This window comes from Bufo bufo, chromosome 3, assembly GCF_905171765.1.
Source record: "Bufo bufo chromosome 3, aBufBuf1.1, whole genome shotgun sequence".
Taxonomy (NCBI): domain Eukaryota; kingdom Metazoa; phylum Chordata; class Amphibia; order Anura; family Bufonidae; genus Bufo; species Bufo bufo.
The window spans coordinates 695,679,734-695,699,870 of NC_053391.1; the positions used below are offsets into that span (position 1 = coordinate 695,679,734).

General features: G+C 46.4%; 1 protein-coding gene across 1 annotated transcript in view; it reads right to left on the bottom strand.

The window, feature by feature from the left end:
• Positions 1–1,666: 1,666 nt before the first annotated feature.
• LOC120996578 overlaps positions 1,667–20,137 on the bottom strand; it is a 625,207-nt gene continuing 606,736 nt past the window's right edge. Inside the window, exons 11-21 of the mRNA XM_040426578.1 lie at positions 19,689–19,984; positions 17,305–17,358; positions 17,064–17,202; positions 16,696–16,989; positions 11,542–11,551; positions 8,989–9,179; positions 8,796–8,903; positions 8,546–8,682; positions 8,256–8,462; positions 7,917–8,143; positions 1,667–2,840 (exon numbers count right to left, since the gene is read on the bottom strand). Coding sequence (XP_040282512.1) covers positions 2,287–2,840; positions 7,917–8,143; positions 8,256–8,462; positions 8,546–8,682; positions 8,796–8,903; positions 8,989–9,179; positions 11,542–11,551; positions 16,696–16,989; positions 17,064–17,202; positions 17,305–17,358; positions 19,689–19,984 — 2,217 coding nt within the window. The 3' untranslated portion in view covers positions 1,667–2,286. The remainder of the gene's footprint in view (positions 2,841–7,916; positions 8,144–8,255; positions 8,463–8,545; positions 8,683–8,795; positions 8,904–8,988; positions 9,180–11,541; positions 11,552–16,695; positions 16,990–17,063; positions 17,203–17,304; positions 17,359–19,688; positions 19,985–20,137) is intronic.

The following is a 20,137-nucleotide window of genomic DNA, read 5'->3' on the forward strand; positions in this document are numbered from 1 at the left end:
TTCGGATTCATGTGAGGGTCTGAATCAGTGATCCCCCCCCCCCCCTCGGACGGACCCTCTCCTATGGGGGAGGGTGTGTCTGAGCGTGACCCAGGGAGGAAGGGTGGGGGTGCAGAGATAACGCCCCAGAGGGCGGATTGGGAACTATGAGAGGTGCTCCTTATCCGAGATAAGACACGGGCCCAGTGTGGTACCACACAGATAGGGTGGTCCTGCGTTAGTGAGGGCTGAGGAGGGGGACCCGTATGGCGCACATTTTTTTTTTTTTTTATAAAACAGATGCCAGCCTCAAGTGCACAAGAGGCAGGAAGGGGTTAAATTCCTCCACATTACTAACCTTGCACTAGGAGTAGATCCCCAGATATGCCGGCCTAAAGAGGTGGCTGGGCAGTGAAGGGTTAAGGCCATTTTGAGGACCGGGGGCGGAGCTCAGCATGTATCTGTCGGAGGGGGAAGTAGGGCGGAAAGAATTTGCGCCAGAGTGCATCCCCCCCTCCCCCCTAACAGGGGACGAAGTTGGCGGCCCAGCAGGACGCAAAGCGGCGATCTAAGCCCCTGCGCATAGCAGTGCTGGCCGAACGCAAGGCGGTTAACCCCCTCCGAAGCGATGAGCCTGGCGTCTCCTCCCGAAAGGGGTGGATAATGGTAGGTGTCGTCTCAGGAAGATTCCTCCCGTCGGGGAGCGGGAGCTGCGCTCCCCTCTCTGCATGTGTGACCGTGCGCTCCGGACACAGCGGTCATTAACCCCCTATGTGCCGTTGTCCCGGATTGGGGGACAACAATGAGCGACCTGTGCCAGAGGCGGAGTGAAGGGAATGCTTCAGGGGTGCTGGTAATGGCTGCAGGGGTGCTGGGCTATGCTGAAGCCCCGTGCTGTTTGAGACCATTGCCACCAAGAGGGAGGGAGGGAGGGGGGAGACCAACCCAAGAGGGTTAGACATACTTACCTAGTCCCGTGTACTCACCTCCTCTTCTCTTCCCTGCCGCCATCTTCACCCTTCCTCTTCTCCAGCAGGATCACCCCTTCAGCTACTGGCATCGTAGTGGCAGGACGCTGGAAAAGGGGCTTGGATGGGTGACCCTTCTGCTGGCGGGATGCAGGGGAGCGAGGCTGCCCTGGTCCACCTTGTCTTCTTGTGGGGGAGGAGGCAGCGTGGTGGACCAACGCTGGTGTGCTCCCCCGGGAGAACAGGGAGGCTAGGTGACCACTGTTTCCCACCTGAAAAGAAGGAAAATAAAAAACTAAAATAAAAAATCTTCAGGAGCTACCCTGCAGAGCAGGGAGGTCTTGCCTCCTATTGACACTAGAAAAGACTGAAGCTCTCTCTCCAGGCTGGAGGGGGTATAGCTGCCAGGGGAGGAGCTAACAGCTTTTACTAGTGTCAACGCCTCCTAGAGGACATAGCTATACCCACGGTTCCTGTGTTCCCCAATGAATATGGGCGAGAAATATAAACATCATCTTCTCTTATCAAAAAGTCACAAACACTCCAAAATGGTATCAATAAAAACTACAGATTGTCCCACAATTAGCCCCCACACAGTGCAGTAAAAATAACAAAAAAAGTTATGGGGGTCAGAATACGGTCATGTAAAAAAAAAAATAACGTTTTAATTTATTTTTACAGTATTTAGACATAAAAAACATATACATATGTACCGCAAAAAACATAACTTTATATGGATATGTGAACTGAAAAATAAAAAATAAAAGTTATGGCTTCAGGAACATGGGGAAGAAAAATGAAAAAACCTCCGGTATCCTAAGGGTTAATAGCCACAGAAAATAACCACAGTCAACATGGCTACAAGCCGTTCTCTGCTCTAGACAACTTATAGACTATTGCTTATTCTCAATAGTGAGCGTGAAATGGTGCTAAAAGCATTTTTTCTCTGCTGTCTGAATTAATCTGATGTTGACCCGAGAAGTGGCTAGTCAGTCACTTACGGTGGCGATTGCTACTCTCGGGATACATATGGGAATTGAAAGTGCTAGCAGAAAACTCTGGGTCGGTGATGCTCTTGTTTCAGCCCCTGGTTGATTTTGCTCGATTTCAGGAAGAGATGATATTCACCAAAGAATTAGTTGGTCACCTCAGGTGGTGATTACTAGCCAACCCTCAGGGAATTCAGTAAGCTAGCTATAATGAACCGACTTTTTCCAAAAACAGCAGCAACAATCATGTGGTTATATAACCGATCAGCATAACTATATACATGAAATAGTATGGATATTGCACTTCTCAGGTGTTGGGCCAGTCCAGATCACCTCCATCTCCTTACGAGTTACATTCTATAATTGAAAAAAAGTTCTGTACCAGGAGTTAGGTCTTTCACAACCTCGAAAAGTATGACTGGTACTTTCCCATCCTGCACATACTTCAGCACAGCCTTCAAATTGTCGTTTTTGCATGAATGTTTCACAAGTCTTCCAAACGTGGAAGGCATGTGTGGGTGGCAGCCACAAGGAGCCTTTGTGGCATTTAGGCACATTTTCTTCCCTTTAACACTAAAGAAGAGACAGCCCTCGTCATCCTTTAGTGTTTTTTGTACGTCCATTAGGACCCCGTGATAATCACATACAACATCTCCTTTTTTGAAGGCTTGAGTTGTCTTTATCGAATAGCCGCCTTTAGTTTCTTCTTCAACCATGGCAAGCCCTGTCCATTCTTGAGACTCCACCTTGCTTTCAAAGTTTTGCAAGTTTTCTTCCTTCCTTCTGGTTTTTTGGGGTCTCCAAGCCTCCAGAACATCACTGGTTTTTGGAATATTAGAGGTCCAACCCTGTTGCTTCACGTAGGCCAAAACCTGTTTCTTATCTGGACACTTCCTGAAGTGTTCTACAAGAAATTATAAAAAAAAAAAAAAAGAAGTTTAAATAATTGTGCAAGAAATTAAGTGGCTAATAAACATTAATAGTGCTAATTGTACCTAAATCTCCATTTTCAGATTTTTATGCTTAAAATCTATGATTGAGAAATGAGTCACCATTGATTCGTTAAAGGAAGCTGGACGGATACCACAAATAGGGAACTGCTTGGCAGAATGTAATATTATATATATATATATATATATATATATATATATATATATATATACACACACACACACACACACACACACACACATACATACATATATATATATACAGTACAGACCAAAAGTTTGGACACACCTTCTCATTCAAAGAGTTTTCTTTATTTTCATGACTATGAAGGCATCAAAACTATGATTTAACACATGTGGAATTATATACATAACAAACAAGTGTGAAACAACTGAAAATATGTCATATTCTAGGTTCTTCAAAGTAGCCACCTTTTGCTTTGATTACTGCTTTGCACCCTCTTGGCATTCTCTTGATGAGCTTCAAGAGCTAGTCACCTGAAATGGTCTTCCAACAGTCTTGAAGGAGTTCCCAGAGATGCTTAGCACTTGTTGGCCCTTTTGCCTTCACTCTGCGGTCCAGCTCACCCCAAACCATCTCGATTGGGTTCAGGTCCGGTGACTGTGGAGGCCAGGTCATCTGGGGCAGCACCCCATCACTCTCCTTCATGGTCAAATAGCCCTTACTTTCAAAGTTTTCCCAATTTTTCGGCTGAGCGAGTGATCTTCAATTCTTAAAGTAATGATGGCCACTCGTTTTTCTTTACTTAGCTGCTTTTTTCTTGCCATAATACAAATTCTAACAGTCTATTCAGTAAGACTATCAGCTGTGTATCCACCTGACTTCTCCTCAACGCAACTGATGGTCCCAACCCTATTTATAAGGCAAGAAATCCCACTTATTAAACCTGACAGGGCACACCTGTGAAGTGAAAACCATTTCAGGGGACTACCTCTTGAAGCTCATCAAGAAAATGCCAAGAGTGTGCAAAGCAGTAATCAAAGCAAAAGGTGGCTACTTTGAAGAACCTAGAATATTACATATTTTCAGTTGTTTCACACTTGTTTGTTATGTATATAATTCCACATGTGTTAATTCATAGTTTTGATGCCTTCAGTGTGAATATACAATTTTCATAGTCATGAAAATAAAGAAAACTCTTTGAATGAGAAGGTGTGTCCAAACTTTTGGTCTGTACTGTACATATACACACACACACACATACACACTGCTCAAAAAAATAAAAGGGAACACAAAAATAACACATCCTAGATCTGAGTTAAATATTCTTCTGAAATACTTTGTTCTTTACATAGTTGAATGTGCCGACAACAAAATCACACAAAAATTAAAAAATGGAAATCAAATTTTTCAACCCATGGAGGTCTGTATTTGGAGTCACACTCAAAATTAAAGTGGAAAAACACACTACAGGCTGATCCAACTTTGATGTAGTGTCCTTAAATCAAAATGAGGCTCAGTAGTGTGTGTGGCCTCCACGTGCCTGTATGACCTCCCTACAACGCCTGTGCATGCACCTGATGAGGTGGCGGACGGTCTCCTGAGGGATCTCCTCCCAGACCTGGACTAAAGCATCTGCCAACTCCTGGACAGTCTGTGGTGCAACGTGAGGTTGGTGGATAGAGCGAGACATGATGTCCCAGATGTGCTCAATTGGATTCAGGTCTGGGGAACGGGCGGGCCAGTCCATAGCATCAATGCCTTCGTCTTGCAGGAACTGCTGACACACTCCAGCCACATGAGGTCTAGCATTGTCTTGCATTAGGAGGAACCCAGGGCCAACCGCACCAGCATATGGTCTCGCAACGGGTCTGAGGATCTCATCTCGGTACCTAATGGCAGTCGGCTACCTCTGGCGAGCACATGGAGGGCTGTGCGGCCCTCCAAAGAAATGCCACCCCACACCATTACTGACCCAATGCCAAACCGGTCATGCTGGAGGATGTTGCAGGCAGCAGAACGTTCTCCACGGCGTCTCCAGACTCGTCACGTCTGTCACATGTGCTCAGTGTGAACCTCCTTTCATCTGTGAAGAGCACAGGGCGCCAGTGGCGAATTTGCCAATCTTGGCGTTCTCCGGCAAATGCCAAACGTCCTGCACGGTGTTGGGCTGTAAGCCCAACCCCCACCTGTGGACGTCGGGCCCTCATATCACCCTCATGGAGTCTGTTTCTGACCGTTTGAGCAGACACATGCACATTTGTGGCCTGCTGGAGTTCATTTTGCAGGGCTCTGGCAGTGCTCCTCCTGTTCCTCCTTGCACAAAGGCGGAGGTAGCGGTCCTGCTGCTGGGTTGTTGCCCTCCTACGGCCTCCTCCACGTCTCCTGATGACTGGCCTGTCTCCTGGTAGCGCCTCCATGCTCTGGACACTACAGACACAGCAAACCTTCTTGCCACAGCTCGCATTGATGTGCCATCCTGGATAAGCTGCACTACCTGAGCCACTTGTGTGGGTTGTAGACTCCGTCTCATGCTACCACTAAAGTGAAAGCACCGCCAGCATTCAAAAGTGACCAAAACATCAGCCAGGAAGCATAGGAACTGAGAAGTAGTCTGTGGTCACCACCTGTAGAACCACTCCTTTATTGGGGGTGTCTTGCTAATTGCCTATAATTTCCACCTGTTGTCTATCCCATTTGCACAACAGCATGTGAAATTAATTGTCACTTAGTGTTGCTTCCTAAGTGGACAGTTTGATTTCACAGAAGTGTGATTGACTTGGAGTTACATTGTGTTGTTTAAGTGTTCCCTTTATTTTTTTGAGCAGTGTGTATATATATATATATATATATATATATATATATATATATAGATAGATAGATAGATAGATAGAGAGAGAGACAGGGGGGACTTTTGGAGATAGATGACTCATGTCCATAACATACAGGTGAAACTCGAAAAATTTGAATATTGTGCAATAGTCCATTTATTTCAGTAATGTCACTTAAAATTAGAATTTTGTGAAAAGGTTTAATATTCTAGGCTCAAAGTGTCACACTCTAGTCAGCTAATTAATCCATACCCCCTGAGCAAAGGGTATCTCAAAATTGTGACTTTGGGGTTTCATAAACTGTAAGCCATAATCATCCAAATTATAACAAATAAAGGCTTGAAATATCTCGCTTTGCATGTAATGAGTCTCTCATATGTTAGTTTCACCTTTTAAGTTGCATTACTAAAATAAATAAACTTTGCACGATATTCGAATTTTTAGAGTTTCACCTGTATATGAGTAATGCCTGTGTGTGTCTATGTGTCATTTTTCATACCATCATATACTATCGTGTTTCTGATTGGTTGCTTTGATAAATGCTTGTGATTGGACATATTATAACTCATGGCTAAAGGAGGGGGGGGGGGGTCTAGATCCACCATGTACAGTCGTGGCCAAAAGTTTTGAGAATGACACAAATATTAGTTTTCACAAAGTTTGCTGCTAAACTGCTTTTAGATCTTTGTTTCAGTTGTTTCTGTGATGTAGTGAAATATAATTACACGCACTTCATACGTTTCAAAGGCTTTTATCGACAATTACATGACATTTATGCAAAGAGTCAGTATTTGCAGTGTTGGCCCTTTTTTTTCAGGACCTCTGCAATCCGACTGGGCATGCTCTCAATCAACTTCTGGGCCAATTCCTGACTGATAGCAACCCATTCTTTCATAATCACTTCTTGGAGTTTGTCAGAATTAGTGGGTTTTTGTTTGTCCACCCGCCTCTTGAGGATTGACCACAAGTTCTCAATGGGATTAAGATCTGGGGAGTTTCCAGGCCATGGACCCAAAATGTCAACGTTTTGGTCCCCGAGCCACTTAGTTATCACTTTTGCCTTATGGCACGGTGCTCCATCGTGCTGGAAAATGCATTGTTCTTCACCAAACTGTTGTTGCAAGAAGTTGCTGTTGGAGGGTGTTTTGGTACCATTCTTTATTCATGGCTGTGTTTTTGGGCAAAATTGTGAGTGAGCCCACTCCCTTGGATGAGAAGCAACCCCACACATGAATGGTCTCAGGATGCTTTACTGTTGGCATGACACAGGACTGATGGTAGCGCTCACCTTTTCTTCTCCGGACAAGCCTTTTTCCAGATGCCCCAAACAATCGGAAAGAGGCTTCATCGGAGAATATGACTTTGCCCCAGTCCTCAGCAGTCCATTCACCATACTTTCTGCAGAAGATCAATCTGTCCCTGATGTTTTTTTTTGGAGAGAAGTGGCTTCTTTGCTGCCCTTCTTGACACCAGGCCATCTTCCTTGAAGTTTTTGATGATCCTATAAATTGTTGATTGAGGTGCAATCTTAGTAGCCACAATATCCTTGCCTGTGAAGCCATTTTTATGCAACGCAATGATGGCGACACACGTTTCTTTGCAGGTCACCATGGTTAACAATGGAAGAACAATGATTTCAAGCATCACCCTCCTTTTAACCTGTCAAGTCTGCCATTTTAACCCAATCAGCCTGACATAATGATCTCCAGCCTTGTGCTCGTCAACATTCTCACCTGAGTTAACAAGACGATTACTGAAATCATCTCAGCAGGTCCTTTAATGACAGCAATGAAATGCAGTGGAAAGGTTTTTTGGGATTAAGTTAATTTTCATGGCAAAGAAGGACTATGCAATTCATCTGATCACTCTTCATAACATTCTGGAGTATATGCAAATTGCTATTATAAAAACTTAAGCAGCAACTTTTCCAATTTCCAATATTTATGTAATTCTCAAAACTTTTGGCCACTACTGTACATCTAAAAAGAATTGACTCGTTGGGCGCTGCCCGGCAGAGAATCGTTTAACCAGCTACCTGTGTCTGGCTGTTTGATTTATAGGTCGACCGCATCTCCTGGCACCTGGGGAAAACTTATTAACCAATTTGAATCCCACAGACAAGCAAGTGTATTCCCTTAGTTTGGGACTTGTCCTAAATTGCAGCGACATAATGAATAGAAAATACCGGCCCAAAAATGCAATGCCATCTGTTAAAAAGCAGAAATCCCAAAACTTACTGATGACATCCTGTATACGAATCTTGCACTGCATGCGCCTCCATTTATCTTGGCAGTACTGAGCATAGCGCTCGCTGACCTGTTTACAGGTGTCTAGAGATGGAAGGTGCTTTTGAGGTATAACGGGGTGCCTCTTAATTAGCCTCTTAAAGCACTTCTCCTTCATGGCAACAAGATCTTCAGCATCACTACCTTCCTCTGATTCATCTTCTGTCCTCTTCCTCTTTCTGTGAAAATAAAGTGAGCAAGATTATTTGTTTTCGAGAGAACTGAATGAACCGCTAGATATCTAGAATGTAATTGGCAATGTGGCTGAATGTGGATAAAAACATCTCCCACCTCGAGGTCTCGCTTTGATTGTCATCATCCAAGCGGTGTAAAATGAACATGGCCTCGATTAACTTGGTTTTGTTGACCTCCTCTTTCTGTTCTCCAAAGTTTATGTAGGAATTGAGGACATCTCTACGTTCCTCGGGGAGATTCAGACGTGCCCACCTCTTGGTAGCATCTTCAGCCTGTTGCATTGAGACTGAAGGCAGCTGAAACCTAAGAAAAAGGAGTTGGTAGCACTGGTACATAAGAAGCAAACTATAGAAAATATGTTATTGTTATTTCTACTGGTCACTTACTTTTCTTGGAGCCTCTGAAGGTTATTGCTGGGATTCGCTATAGGTGTTCCTTTGGTCGATACAAAAAATTGGAGAACTTCATTTAAAGCCTTATCCAGCATTGTGTGCCTGATGCATCTGAAGTAAATGCTGAAAAGCTGTAAGAAATGAACAAAGTGTTAAGGATTTGCTTGTCAATGGAAACCATATCGAGAACATTGGGTGCAATGACTCTACGGTGTTTTAACACTTACGGGTTTTTAACACTTACTAGCTCTTCCTCTTGTGGTAGCACAATGATGGTTTTTGGCATTGTTATAATTGTCACTGTTGTGTCTTCAAACTGGTTGCAGTTCTTTCTCTGAAGCCATTCTTTTACCTGTAAGAGAAGGAACAGAAATAGAACCTTAGATAAAGCACAACAAGATGCCAGCAGTGAGATGGAATAGTAAGAAGAACCTTACCGTCAGGTTTTGGAGAACAGATGGCTTACAGAGGTGCTTTAAGCTGAGCAAGGCCCCAAGGTAAAGACCTGCAAGCACTTTTTCTCCGTGATCCAGTAGTACACCTGAATCAGCCCGTTTGAAGATTTTTAGCACATGGGGTTTTGCCACTGTTAGCACCTTACGACAGTCCTTGGGGGAAAGCAAAACCCTATAAACGATAGAGAAAAGAGGGGGGAAAAAAAGAAAATTCTATGACTGTGTAGTGACCCGTTGGAACACTGCTAAAAGGGTTAATGCTATAGTTCAAATAGGAGTAGGAAATTAGTGTAGTTGCTGGAAGACAGGCTGCCCCCCTTCCCTCAGCTATAAGACAGCCGGATTCTGCCAGCGATTGTCGGGAAAGAAGTGTTTCTTACCAGCAATCGCCTGCTCGCTACTGGAGACCACTGCTATTACATGCAGCGATCTCCTCCTCAGTATAGGGAGGGGCGATGGGAAATCATTGTTTGCCGGTAGCAGATGGTGATTAGACACCACAATCTGCCGTCTGCAAACAATTTTTAAACCTGTCAAAAGATTGGGTTGCCCGATGAACAAGAGTTTGCTCGTACATCAGGTAATTGGCGGCAGTATTACACTGTCAGATGATCGCTAACGAGCGTTACTACAAACATACTAGAAAATGGTCAGAAAGCGACTTTGCTAAGGATTATTCCCCGAGGGAAAAAAGCACTGAATATTTACAGATAGTTGAGGACCAAAAAGGTCAGGGTGGACTGAAACATGTTTATGGCAAAAAACTTTACTGCATATGTGATGGACACCACGCTTATGAGTCTAGTACTGAATCTCCCAGGCTGGCCACTGCAGAAAGTATACTGACAGTGACTGTATGCCTATGGCCAATTTTGGAAGATTGCTAATACCTATAAAAAGAGACTAAGGGGGGAGCATCATTACAGCCACCTCCTACTCACCTAAGCCTACTCTGAAATACCTGAGAACTGTGTCTACTGTTGGCATTTGTGGTCCTGGCTCCAGTGGCGTGGACCTGAAACCTACAAGCACTAACTACCTGACCTAACTAAGTTGGCTAGTGGTGTGCCTTAAGCCATGAGCAAGGGTAGGCAAAAAAGGGGGCATACCCTGAAGATTCTTAGTATAAAAGAGGGAGGGGGGTGGGACACAGGAAGTCCGTACGGACCATGGGAAGAGGCAGCAGGGATTTAAGAAGCCCTGCGCCCCTCCCACAAATGCAGGCTGAAATCAGCCTGCTAGATTTGTGGTCCTGGCTCCGGTGGCGTGGACCTGAAACCTACAAGCACTAACTACCTGACCTAACTAAGTTGGCTAGTGGTGTGCCTTTAGCCATGAGCGAGGGTAGGCAAAAAAGGTGGCAGAAGCAACGTGTAGGAACTAATTTATTGGAAACTACTTACAGTACCAAACTAGTAAAGGCTCTAGCAATTTCATCTTTGGGATGCGGAATGTATCGCGAAAAACATGATGATCGCCAATGTCCCATCTTGCGTATGATGTGAGCCGGAACCCCTTGCTTTGAGGCTGCGGAGGCTTCCCCGATCCTGAATAAGTGGCCGGAGATCAGTTTGGGGTCGTATCCTGACCCGGAGGCCAGGCTGCGGATATGCTTGATGAATTGTGACGTCGTGAGTGGTCGTGACGGGAACGGAAGTAAGGGGCTGTCTGGGGCCCGAGCACCTAGCGTAGATAAGAGTTTGTGGAGGACTTCCACTGGACACCATAGATTACTGGTCCTGAAGTATTCTATCTGACCCGGAGGCCCTACTTGTGATGTCTTGGATATGGACAGGGAGAGATCGTGTTTTTGTGCGAGTTGGCTGACGACCGGGCCTAGATGCCGGGCCGATGTGCTGGTGAATTTACCGGGCCATAAAAAAACATAAAAGCTAAGATATAGGGCGGCCTTGTGCTTTTAAATGGCCCGAAAGGACTCCCGTCTATTGAGGAGGATAATGACCTAAACAATTACCCGGATATGGACTGCCTGGGTGGCTCATATTTTGTAGAGCTTTTCTGAATACCCCGCAAGGTGGCCTTAATAGCCTGAAAAGAGAAAACAGAGCTGCTGCTGGGGTGTTTTATCATGAAGAAATGCTGCACCCCCGCCAGACACAACCTGAGTGTTTTAAGCTAAGTGCAGATCCTTGTGGCAATAGGCCAGAAAAGCCATGATGAAGGTGACCCTGTCCGTACCCCCTCTAGGATGGAGCTGGGAGAATCCCTTGAATACCTTCCAACCTGCTTGATAATTTCTAACTGTATTGGCCGATAGTGACTTTCGGATGAGTGACTGGGCCGCCGATGTGTATGTGTCTAATCCAGAGTGAGAGATTGGAAGATTGGAGGGGCGATGCCGATTCTTTCGGCTTCTGGCATGACCTGAAAGAAAAAGGTGAATTTTAGTCGGGACAGTGCATCGGCCACCGCGTTTTTGCTGCCCTGAATGTGTGTGCAGGAAATATGAAAATTATACTGCAAGGATAGCCATGTGAGTTTGCGGACAAAACTCATGACCCTGGGTGAGCCTGACCTGCTTTTGACCAGAATATCTACTACAGCTCGATTGTCGGTGATGAAACAGACTGGCAGATTAGCCCATTCCCTGCCCCAGACCTGGGCAGTGGCCACGATGGGGTAGATCTCTAGCAAGGACGAGGACCTAACGGCTTGGTGATCTGAACGTATCTGGGGAGGCCAATGACCCGCCAGCCATTGTCTGCCGAATATGGCCCCAAACCCGGTGGATGCAGCCACGTCGGAGTATATCGTTGGGAAGGTCTCTTTCCATTGTGGAACGAATAGCGAGATGCCGTTCCAATCGGAAAGGAAGACGTTCCACATGGCAAGATCAGCCAAGGCCTCCTGGTCCAAATGGATGAGAGAATCCTGGTCAGGGGCTGCGAGCAACAACTGAAGGAGCCGTGACATGAAGGAGCGACCATGTGGCATGATCCTAGTGGCAAAATTGAGGGACCCCAGTAGTGACTGTAATTGAACCTTGGAAATTGTCCAGACCCTACATAACTGACAATGACTTCCTTCAGCCTGATCAATTTATCCTCAGGAAGCCTGGCTTCCATTCTTGTGGTATCGAGGAAGATACCCAAGAAGATGAGGGTTGGGGAAGGGCCCTCGACCTTAGCAGGGGCAACTGGGACATGCAGCTCCGCAAAAATGCTGAGCAGCTTTACAAGCCTGTCGGGTATGAGATTGGGTTGTTCTATTAACAGGAAATCATCCAGGTAGTGAATTACCCTGGGACAATTGCCGACATTTATGAGGATCCAATGGAGGGGCTAGGCGAACTGGTCGAAAAGCCACGGGCTGCTTTTGGACCCGAATGTTAAGTGAGTGGCAAAGTAATACTGGTCCCTCTATTTGATGCCGTAAAATCTCCAAAGATGCGGGTGGATTGGCAGCAACTTGAAGGCATCCGAGATATCGGCTTTTGATAACCATGCTCCTGCTCCTAATTGCAGAATCAATTGAATGGTCTCATCAAGAGAAGAATATACTGCATGGAATATTCTTCTGATGGGATCAGGGGGTTGAGACTAGGGATATACGAGGCACGAGGAGCCGATAAATCGTAGATCGTTCTTTTTTTATTTGATGCTTTTTTACAGACCAGACCGATGGGGCTGACCCTATAAATGCTTAAAGGTGGCTCGGAAAATGGCCCAATCATGAACCCTTTTTGTAACTCGATCTGCAGTAGAGAATCTACTGATTCCGGGTCTTCGAAGGCTGAAACCAAATTAGGGGCCTCCCAGGAAACTTGGGGCAGAGTGACCAGGCCGGTGTGGAAACCTTCACTGAAGCCTGCTTGGAGAAACTGCACGAATGCTGGATTGTGAAAATCTTGAAGGCAAGCAACTAGGAAGTCAATGTTGATGTCAGCTAGTCAGCTCTTTGCGGAGCGTTGGGAACAGGTGGATTGTGGGTGGGCACGGAAACAGACGGAACAAATGTGAAGCGCCTTGCATTTGTTGTAGTTGCAAAAGGAGACATTATAATTATTACAAATCTGTTTTTTTCCCCAACAATACGATAGGCCGTCCCAATTTGTCTAGCAGCGGGCCGGGTTTTTGGAGGCTGGAGGGGCCAGGCTGCGGTTTTGCTTGGGAAGATGCGTTTGAATTGGGGCACCAATCGGAGGAATGCAGTACCGACTGGCAGTTAGTGCAATTCGGGGCATTAAGCCCAGAAAAGTGCCTGCAGAATAGCTCCATATTGAGGGACACCCAGTTCGTGTTGTGCTGGAACTGGGCGAGTGTAGCAGCAGCTTTTGCCAAAAAAGATCGATGGTAGTCGTAGAATGCAAATCCCCCGTATTTGTGCCCCAATTCGGTGATTCTATATAAATAAGTGTCTAGCTCCTCCCTCCTGCTGGGTTGTGCCGAACAGATTATGTCCCTGTAAAGGCTAAAAGCTAGCACGAACTCTGAAACAGTGAGCTTTTTGTTTAGACGTGTATCTCTGGATTTTAGAACCACCAACACGTCACCGCATGCGATGGTTCTATTCTCCACCGTATCGTGAGTGGAGAGGAGGATGGACACCAGATTGACGTCTTTGCCTGCCAAGATGTCCTTCCTCCTGTTCTCAGGGAGGAAGAAGGATGGCGCAATTTGCGGTGCCCCGGGAACCCTACCTGGGGAGGGTGGTCGGGAGGAAGCTGGGCCAGACTCGGATGCTACTGGTGAGGTGGGTGAGGCATCCCTACTTTCCACCACCTGTAACCTTGCATTAATGTCAGAAATGGAACTCGACAGGCTATTGATGGTCGCATGGAGTTGAGTTAAGGATAACTGAATGGTGGACATTGACACTTATTCTGGTGGTGCCCTGGATGGCTCGGGGAACAGTAGGCGATATAATTCGGCCTTGCATGCTGAAGAATTTCCCCCGTTTGTTAAGTTCTGAAATTAACTTTGCGATTGTCCAGCTTCGGTAAGACGCGTTGCTGGCTCTACCGGATACCACGGATTCAATGGTCGAAACTGCGTCCTCGATATCAGAGCCGTGAGACATGTTGGCTGGAGTTGGAAAAGCGAAACTGATCGAGCCTAAAAAGAGTATCACCTGAAATAGATGGCAGATATTGCCTCAATTGGATAACCGAGCGTCAGGAAATTTGCTGAAGGAACCTTTACTTACCAGAATGATGGCAATTAAATCTTTCGAAAAACAACTTCCGAGGAATTTTCACACCTATAAAACAAGACCGTAGACCTCTAGCTATGGAACGGAAGGACAGCATTATAACGGGTCTTGGCTGGGTTGTAGATCACTAACTGGACTAATGCAGAACCAAGCATAGTGACTGTGATTGTTGGCTGACTAGCATAATAAAACGAAGTGAACAACAGGCGACATGAACCATTGATAGGAGGGGATGCCTGGACGAGACAAACCATGCTTTGGGTATGTAAGATCCCGGCCAGGGTGTGCCTGGTGGGGACAATACGAGGACACGTGCTAGGATTGAGCCTGGGCATACCAATCGAGATAGGGCTCCGCAGGGGTACCCGGAAACCAACCCGAAACATGAAAGTGAGTTGGAAGCGACCTGAGACCCAAGAGAACAAGGTAACCAAAAACACATCAGAAAGACCAGAGCGAATTTTTCGGCCTGGCCCAGACGGACCTGTGAAATGACAGGCTAAGATGGAAAGAAGGACATAAAGATGGAGAAGACTAGAGAGCACATGATGTACGAGAACAAGTTAGATGAAATAGACATGCAACCTGAGCGTATCAGGTGAACAACAAACGTGGCCCGTGCGTATCAGACCAAATGAAGAAATGTTAACGGGAAGACATGGGAATGAAACATGACAGCAGACAAGCTAGGCTGGTAACGGAGATACACAGGCGAACAGCACATTTACAGACTGGCTGACGGGTGCCAGGGCGTGACATAACGAGAAGAATTAGTTAAGCGGACAAGCAGCCTGAGCGTATAAGGTGCTAGAACGAGGCCTGAGCGCAACAGACCCTGGACGTGGAGAGAAGAGACATGAGGACGTAAGACAATATATTTACGTGTTGGCTGGCAGGCGCCAGGGCGTACCTGGCGGGTACCGTGGCCTGACATAACGAGAAGAACTAGTTAAAGGGGTATTTCCATCCTAATGATCACTGCTAAAACTGTTGATGATTCGACAGTGATCATTTTCTAAAAATTTGATTGACTAATACCCACCCCTTTCAGGATGGAGCCCGCCCACTGCTGAAACAAGGAAGTGGACGGCGAGCCGGGAGCAGGTAAGTATGAAAAAGTGATTGGAATACCCCTTCAAGCAGTCATGCAGCCTGAGCGTATCAGGTGCTAGGACATGGCCTGAGCGCATCAGACCCTGGACGTGGAGAGAGAAGACGTGAGGACGTACATGACAGGTAAGACAATATATTTACGTATTGGCCGGCGGGCGCCAGGGCGTACCTGGCGGGCATCGTGGCGTTATGAAACGATACGGATTGGCTGAACAAACAGCCGTCTAGGCGTAACCGGCGGAATAACCTGGTCTGAGCGAATCAAACCCGACAAACGTGGACGAGGACGAGAGACGTGGAAACATACATGATCACGAAAAAATACACCAGACGTGGGAAACAAGACCAGTGGAGTAAAAAAAATGGGGGTGCGTGAGAGGCAAGAAAGCCGAACCCCTGAATAAACATATACACCCAGTATAGAGTGGCGGAGAAGCCTGGCCCCCTGGCTGCGGTCCTGCTTGCGGATTTTTTTTTTTATAGTTGCAACACCATAAACCCAAAGTGGCAGTCTCCGGAGGATCCCCGCCATGCGCTGCTCAAGGAGCCGTACGGCTCTGCGGCATACGCAACAGTATGGACGATCCAACCCATCAGCATGGGCATGTGACTGATAAGACACCTGTATTACTGCTGTGCATGTACTGAATGGCGCCACTCTGCAGTACTGTGTGGTATTACATGCCCTGTACTGCTTCTTACCAAGCCCCCTGTACCAGGATGAGCTGATCCTTGGACACCAGGGGAAGGCAGCTCCATGTTATTTCCTGGAACAATCTGTATAATGTACAGGACCTCCTGTCGCCTACATGGAACCTGATTTGCAGTTTTCAGCAGCTATTCGCTGCCCTCATGAAATATGACCGCCCCAACTTGAACTGCTGGAACGCTGCGGCTGCACGGCGGCAGCGCGATCATCGGCGCAGCCGGCAGTCGTGGACGTAACCATGCCAATGGACGCAGTTAATAGGGGAACCTCCCCCCTGACGCTACGCCGAGTGGTGCTGCTGCCAGAGAGGAAGATAGCCCGGCGGGACACAAGCAGGAGATCAGGGTCCCGCCGGAATGAAAAGATGAGAGGGAGCCGCCTGCAGGTAGCCGCGCACAGCAGCCACCGGGGGCTCTTCTTACTTACCCGGACGTACGAGAAGCGATCGCTGGGAGGAAGGTAGGACGCTGAGCCTGACCTGTCCGGCGAAAGAGCAGGGTGCCACGAACCTGGAAGTATGGCACAGGAAGTCCGTACAGACCCTGGGACGGGGCAGCAGGGATTTAAGAAGCCCTGCGCCCCTCCCACAAATGCAGGCTGAAATCAGCCTGCTAGATTTGCACTGCAACCCCCATCATCCAGTAAAGAGAAACTGCCTCCACCATCCCTCCAACACCGAGTAGTACTTACACGCTCTTTTGCATTTTTTTTCTCTTCGGGTTAGTCTCCCTGATCATTTTTCGAAGCCTATACAGAAAGATCTTGGCGTCCTGCTTTGTCATCTCCTCTATGGCATCGGGGAATTGTTCTGAGAGGACAAACTTAACCAAAATGCTGATGCAATTAACATACTTTTTCACCGTTCGCTCCGATGTTTTCGAATCAAAGAAGGTTTGGATGAACGCTTTTGTTTTCTCTGGGTGGCTAATAAATTCTAAAGTGATCTCATGAGGGTTAACGAAGTAGAGATATCTGGCCACGTTTTCCATCTAAAAGTAAACACACTAATGTCAATGGAGGGAGTGAACGTGTGAGGAAGATTCAGGATGAAAATCCTACTTACTAGCTGTTTGATGGTCGGCAGGGTGTAGTGAAGCTTCAGGTAGTGCTTAAAGCTTTCCAGCAATGGACATCCCAGGTCATGTTTTCTGTAGATGCCAGCCTCAGCCAGAGTCTTCCGCAGCGATACAGGAGAGCTGGACCTGAAATAAAGAGAACATGCACCGTCAGTGCGCCTAACATCTTCACAGGGTCCTGTAGTCGAGCCCCAATTACTGCAATTATTACGAGTAATAGGAAATTACCGAGCGGCTTCGATGCCTTCACTTTCTGATCCATCCTCTTCATCAGAAGATCGCCTAAAGAGAGAAGTAAAACAATATATCTGTATACACATGCTGTCCACTCATTAGATTTAGTGTTTTTGCCTAGTATGTATTTTGTTTCTAGACTTGAAGGGAAGGGAAGAAACATATTTTTTAAATTATTTTGGATTTTAAAATTTTCCATAAAGCCCAAAATTTCGCACTGGCCACTATGTCTAATAATAGGCGCCACTTTTTGTTTGTACGGATCACTTTACTGCAGTTAAAGGGATTCTGTCATGACATTTTAGGCCTATAACCTAAACATATGGCCAGGTCCGTACTAATACCCTGAATCCGAAACGGTCCTTATTAAATCTGCCTGTGGCTCTATTAGCACATAAAACAGGTTTTTATAACCTATCATTCACCTACCTAAGGTGCCCAAGGGGACGTCGCTTCATACAGGGTGCCCGGCTGCACCCATCTCCGTCTGGTGCCCAGCGCCGCCTTCCCAGTTGAAATCTCCGCCTTCCTCACCTCAGCCCCGCCTCCGCTCTGTCCCTCAGGTTATGCCTAGTGCGCACGTGCGGGCAGAGGGACCGGACGATTGCGGAGGTGGGGCTGAGGTGAAGAAGGCGGCGATATCAACTGGGAAGGCGGCGCTGGGCACCAGGCGGAGATGGGTGCAGCCGGGCACCCTGTATGAAGCGACGTCCCCTTGGGCACCTTAGGTAGGTAAATGACAGGTTATAAAAACCTGTTTCATGTGCTAATAGAGCCGCAGGCAGATTTAATATGGACAGTTTCGGATTCAGGTTATTAGTACGGACCTGGCCATATGTTTAGGTTATAGGCCTAAAATGTCATGACAGAATCCCTTCAAGGCTATTTTCACACTCGCGTTTGGTGCGGATCCATCATGGACCTGCACAGACGGATCCGCTCAGATAATACAACCGTCTGCATCCGTTCAGAACGGATCAGTTTGAATTATCTTTAACATAGCCAAGACGTCTTGAACACCATTGAAAGTCAATGGATGACGGATCAGTTTTCTATTGTGACAGATTGTGTCATAGAAAACGGATCCGTCCCTATTGACTTACATTGTGTGTCAGAACGGATCCGTTTGGCTCAGTTTCGTCAGACGGACACCAAAACGCTGCAAGCAGAGCTTGTGAGAGCCCTGGACGGATCTCACAAATGGAAAGCTAAAACGCTAGTGTGAAAGTAGCCTGACTCGTTCTAATCCTGCCTGTAATGGTATCACCTCGGTGTACAGATAAGACAGGATCCACCATTCGCAGCAGGTGATTGTCAGAGTTTATCTACTCCACCTCCCTGTACAATGACCTCTGCACAGGTCACAGAGCAGGCCTACAAAACTCTCCCATAGAAGTCAATGAGGACCCCCTCCTGACCACTGTGTCTATGGACCATGGGGCTGCCGGAAAGCAATTTTTTTTTTAATGCTTTGTACACACTGTTAAGAACAGCTCGGGCAAGATGGCCGCCTCCACAATAAGGTTCAGGAAATAATATATATCTACAGTCAGAAAATAAAAACAGATTTTAAAAAAATGATGTGTTGCTATCTGGTTTTAACTGCCGGATAAAATTTTGGGTGAGACATTGCCTTTAAGTCTGTATTGCACATTGTCGGGAGGGATGCGTTCCTTCCCGGCAGCTGCCTGCTCACTAGCAGAGGAGATAACTGCTATTACATACAGCGACCTCCTCCACAGCATGGGGTGGAGCGATCGTTACGCCTTCGCTCGTCCCCATGCTGTACAGTGGTTTGCCGGTGGCAGGTCGTGGTTAGACATAATCTACCACCGGCAAACAGTGATTTTTTTAACATGACAAAATATATGGATTGTCTGATTTGTAGATCTTCCCTATCAGTGGGTGAGGAGTAAGTATTACCGATAGTGGGGCTGGACCGAGCCATGTCTATTCACAAACATAGGGGCCCTTCCCTAGAACTGGACAGTAATCACCCACCGGCACACACAATTAAGGCATTACGCTGTGCCAGTGAGCAGATGATTGTCGGGAAGGAAGCCTTTATTACCGACAATTGCCAGAGCGTTAGTTGATCGCCTCCACAGTGAGCCGATTGCTGCTGCTATCGCTCGTCTTCACTGTTTCTGGGGAATGAGCTTAGGTGTCAGCATGAACAAGAGTTTCATCCGATGAACGAGCGAAACACTCATCGGGTAAAATATCTAACCCGCGGCACCTCTAAACAAGCCAATTATCTGGACCGGACATTCGGAGGGATGTTTGTTCCTGGTAACATCATGAAATTCAAGAAATATTCAACATACACTTAAAAGGAATTCAACAAAAAATGCAGAAATGAGAAGATGGCGGCGTACCTGTCAGCTGGTCTATCTACAATAAAGGAGCCACGTCTCTGCAAGAAATCTGCAAAGAACATCTGCGGATCCGAAAAGCTGCTTTTCTGAAAATTCAGCTCTTCATATGAAATAATGCTGAAAGAAGCCTTTATTTTATGGAGGTTTTTCTTCGCTTCCGTCACACATTGACTGATTTCTGCTTCGCTTGCTGTTTTTAGGCAAACCCTGCGCAGGTGCCCCGACAGTTTTCCATGCAGCCTCAGACAGAACTTGCAGACGAGGCGGGTGAAGTCTCCTTTCGAGACCATTTTTAACTGCAAAATAAAGTCAAATGTAGTTTTCCATTTTTCCTCCCCATCTTCCTTGAGCCATAACATTTTAATTTTTCCGTTCACAAAGCTGTATGAGGGCTTATTTTTTGCAGAACAAGTTGTACTTTCTAAAGACACCATTTAATATGGCATACA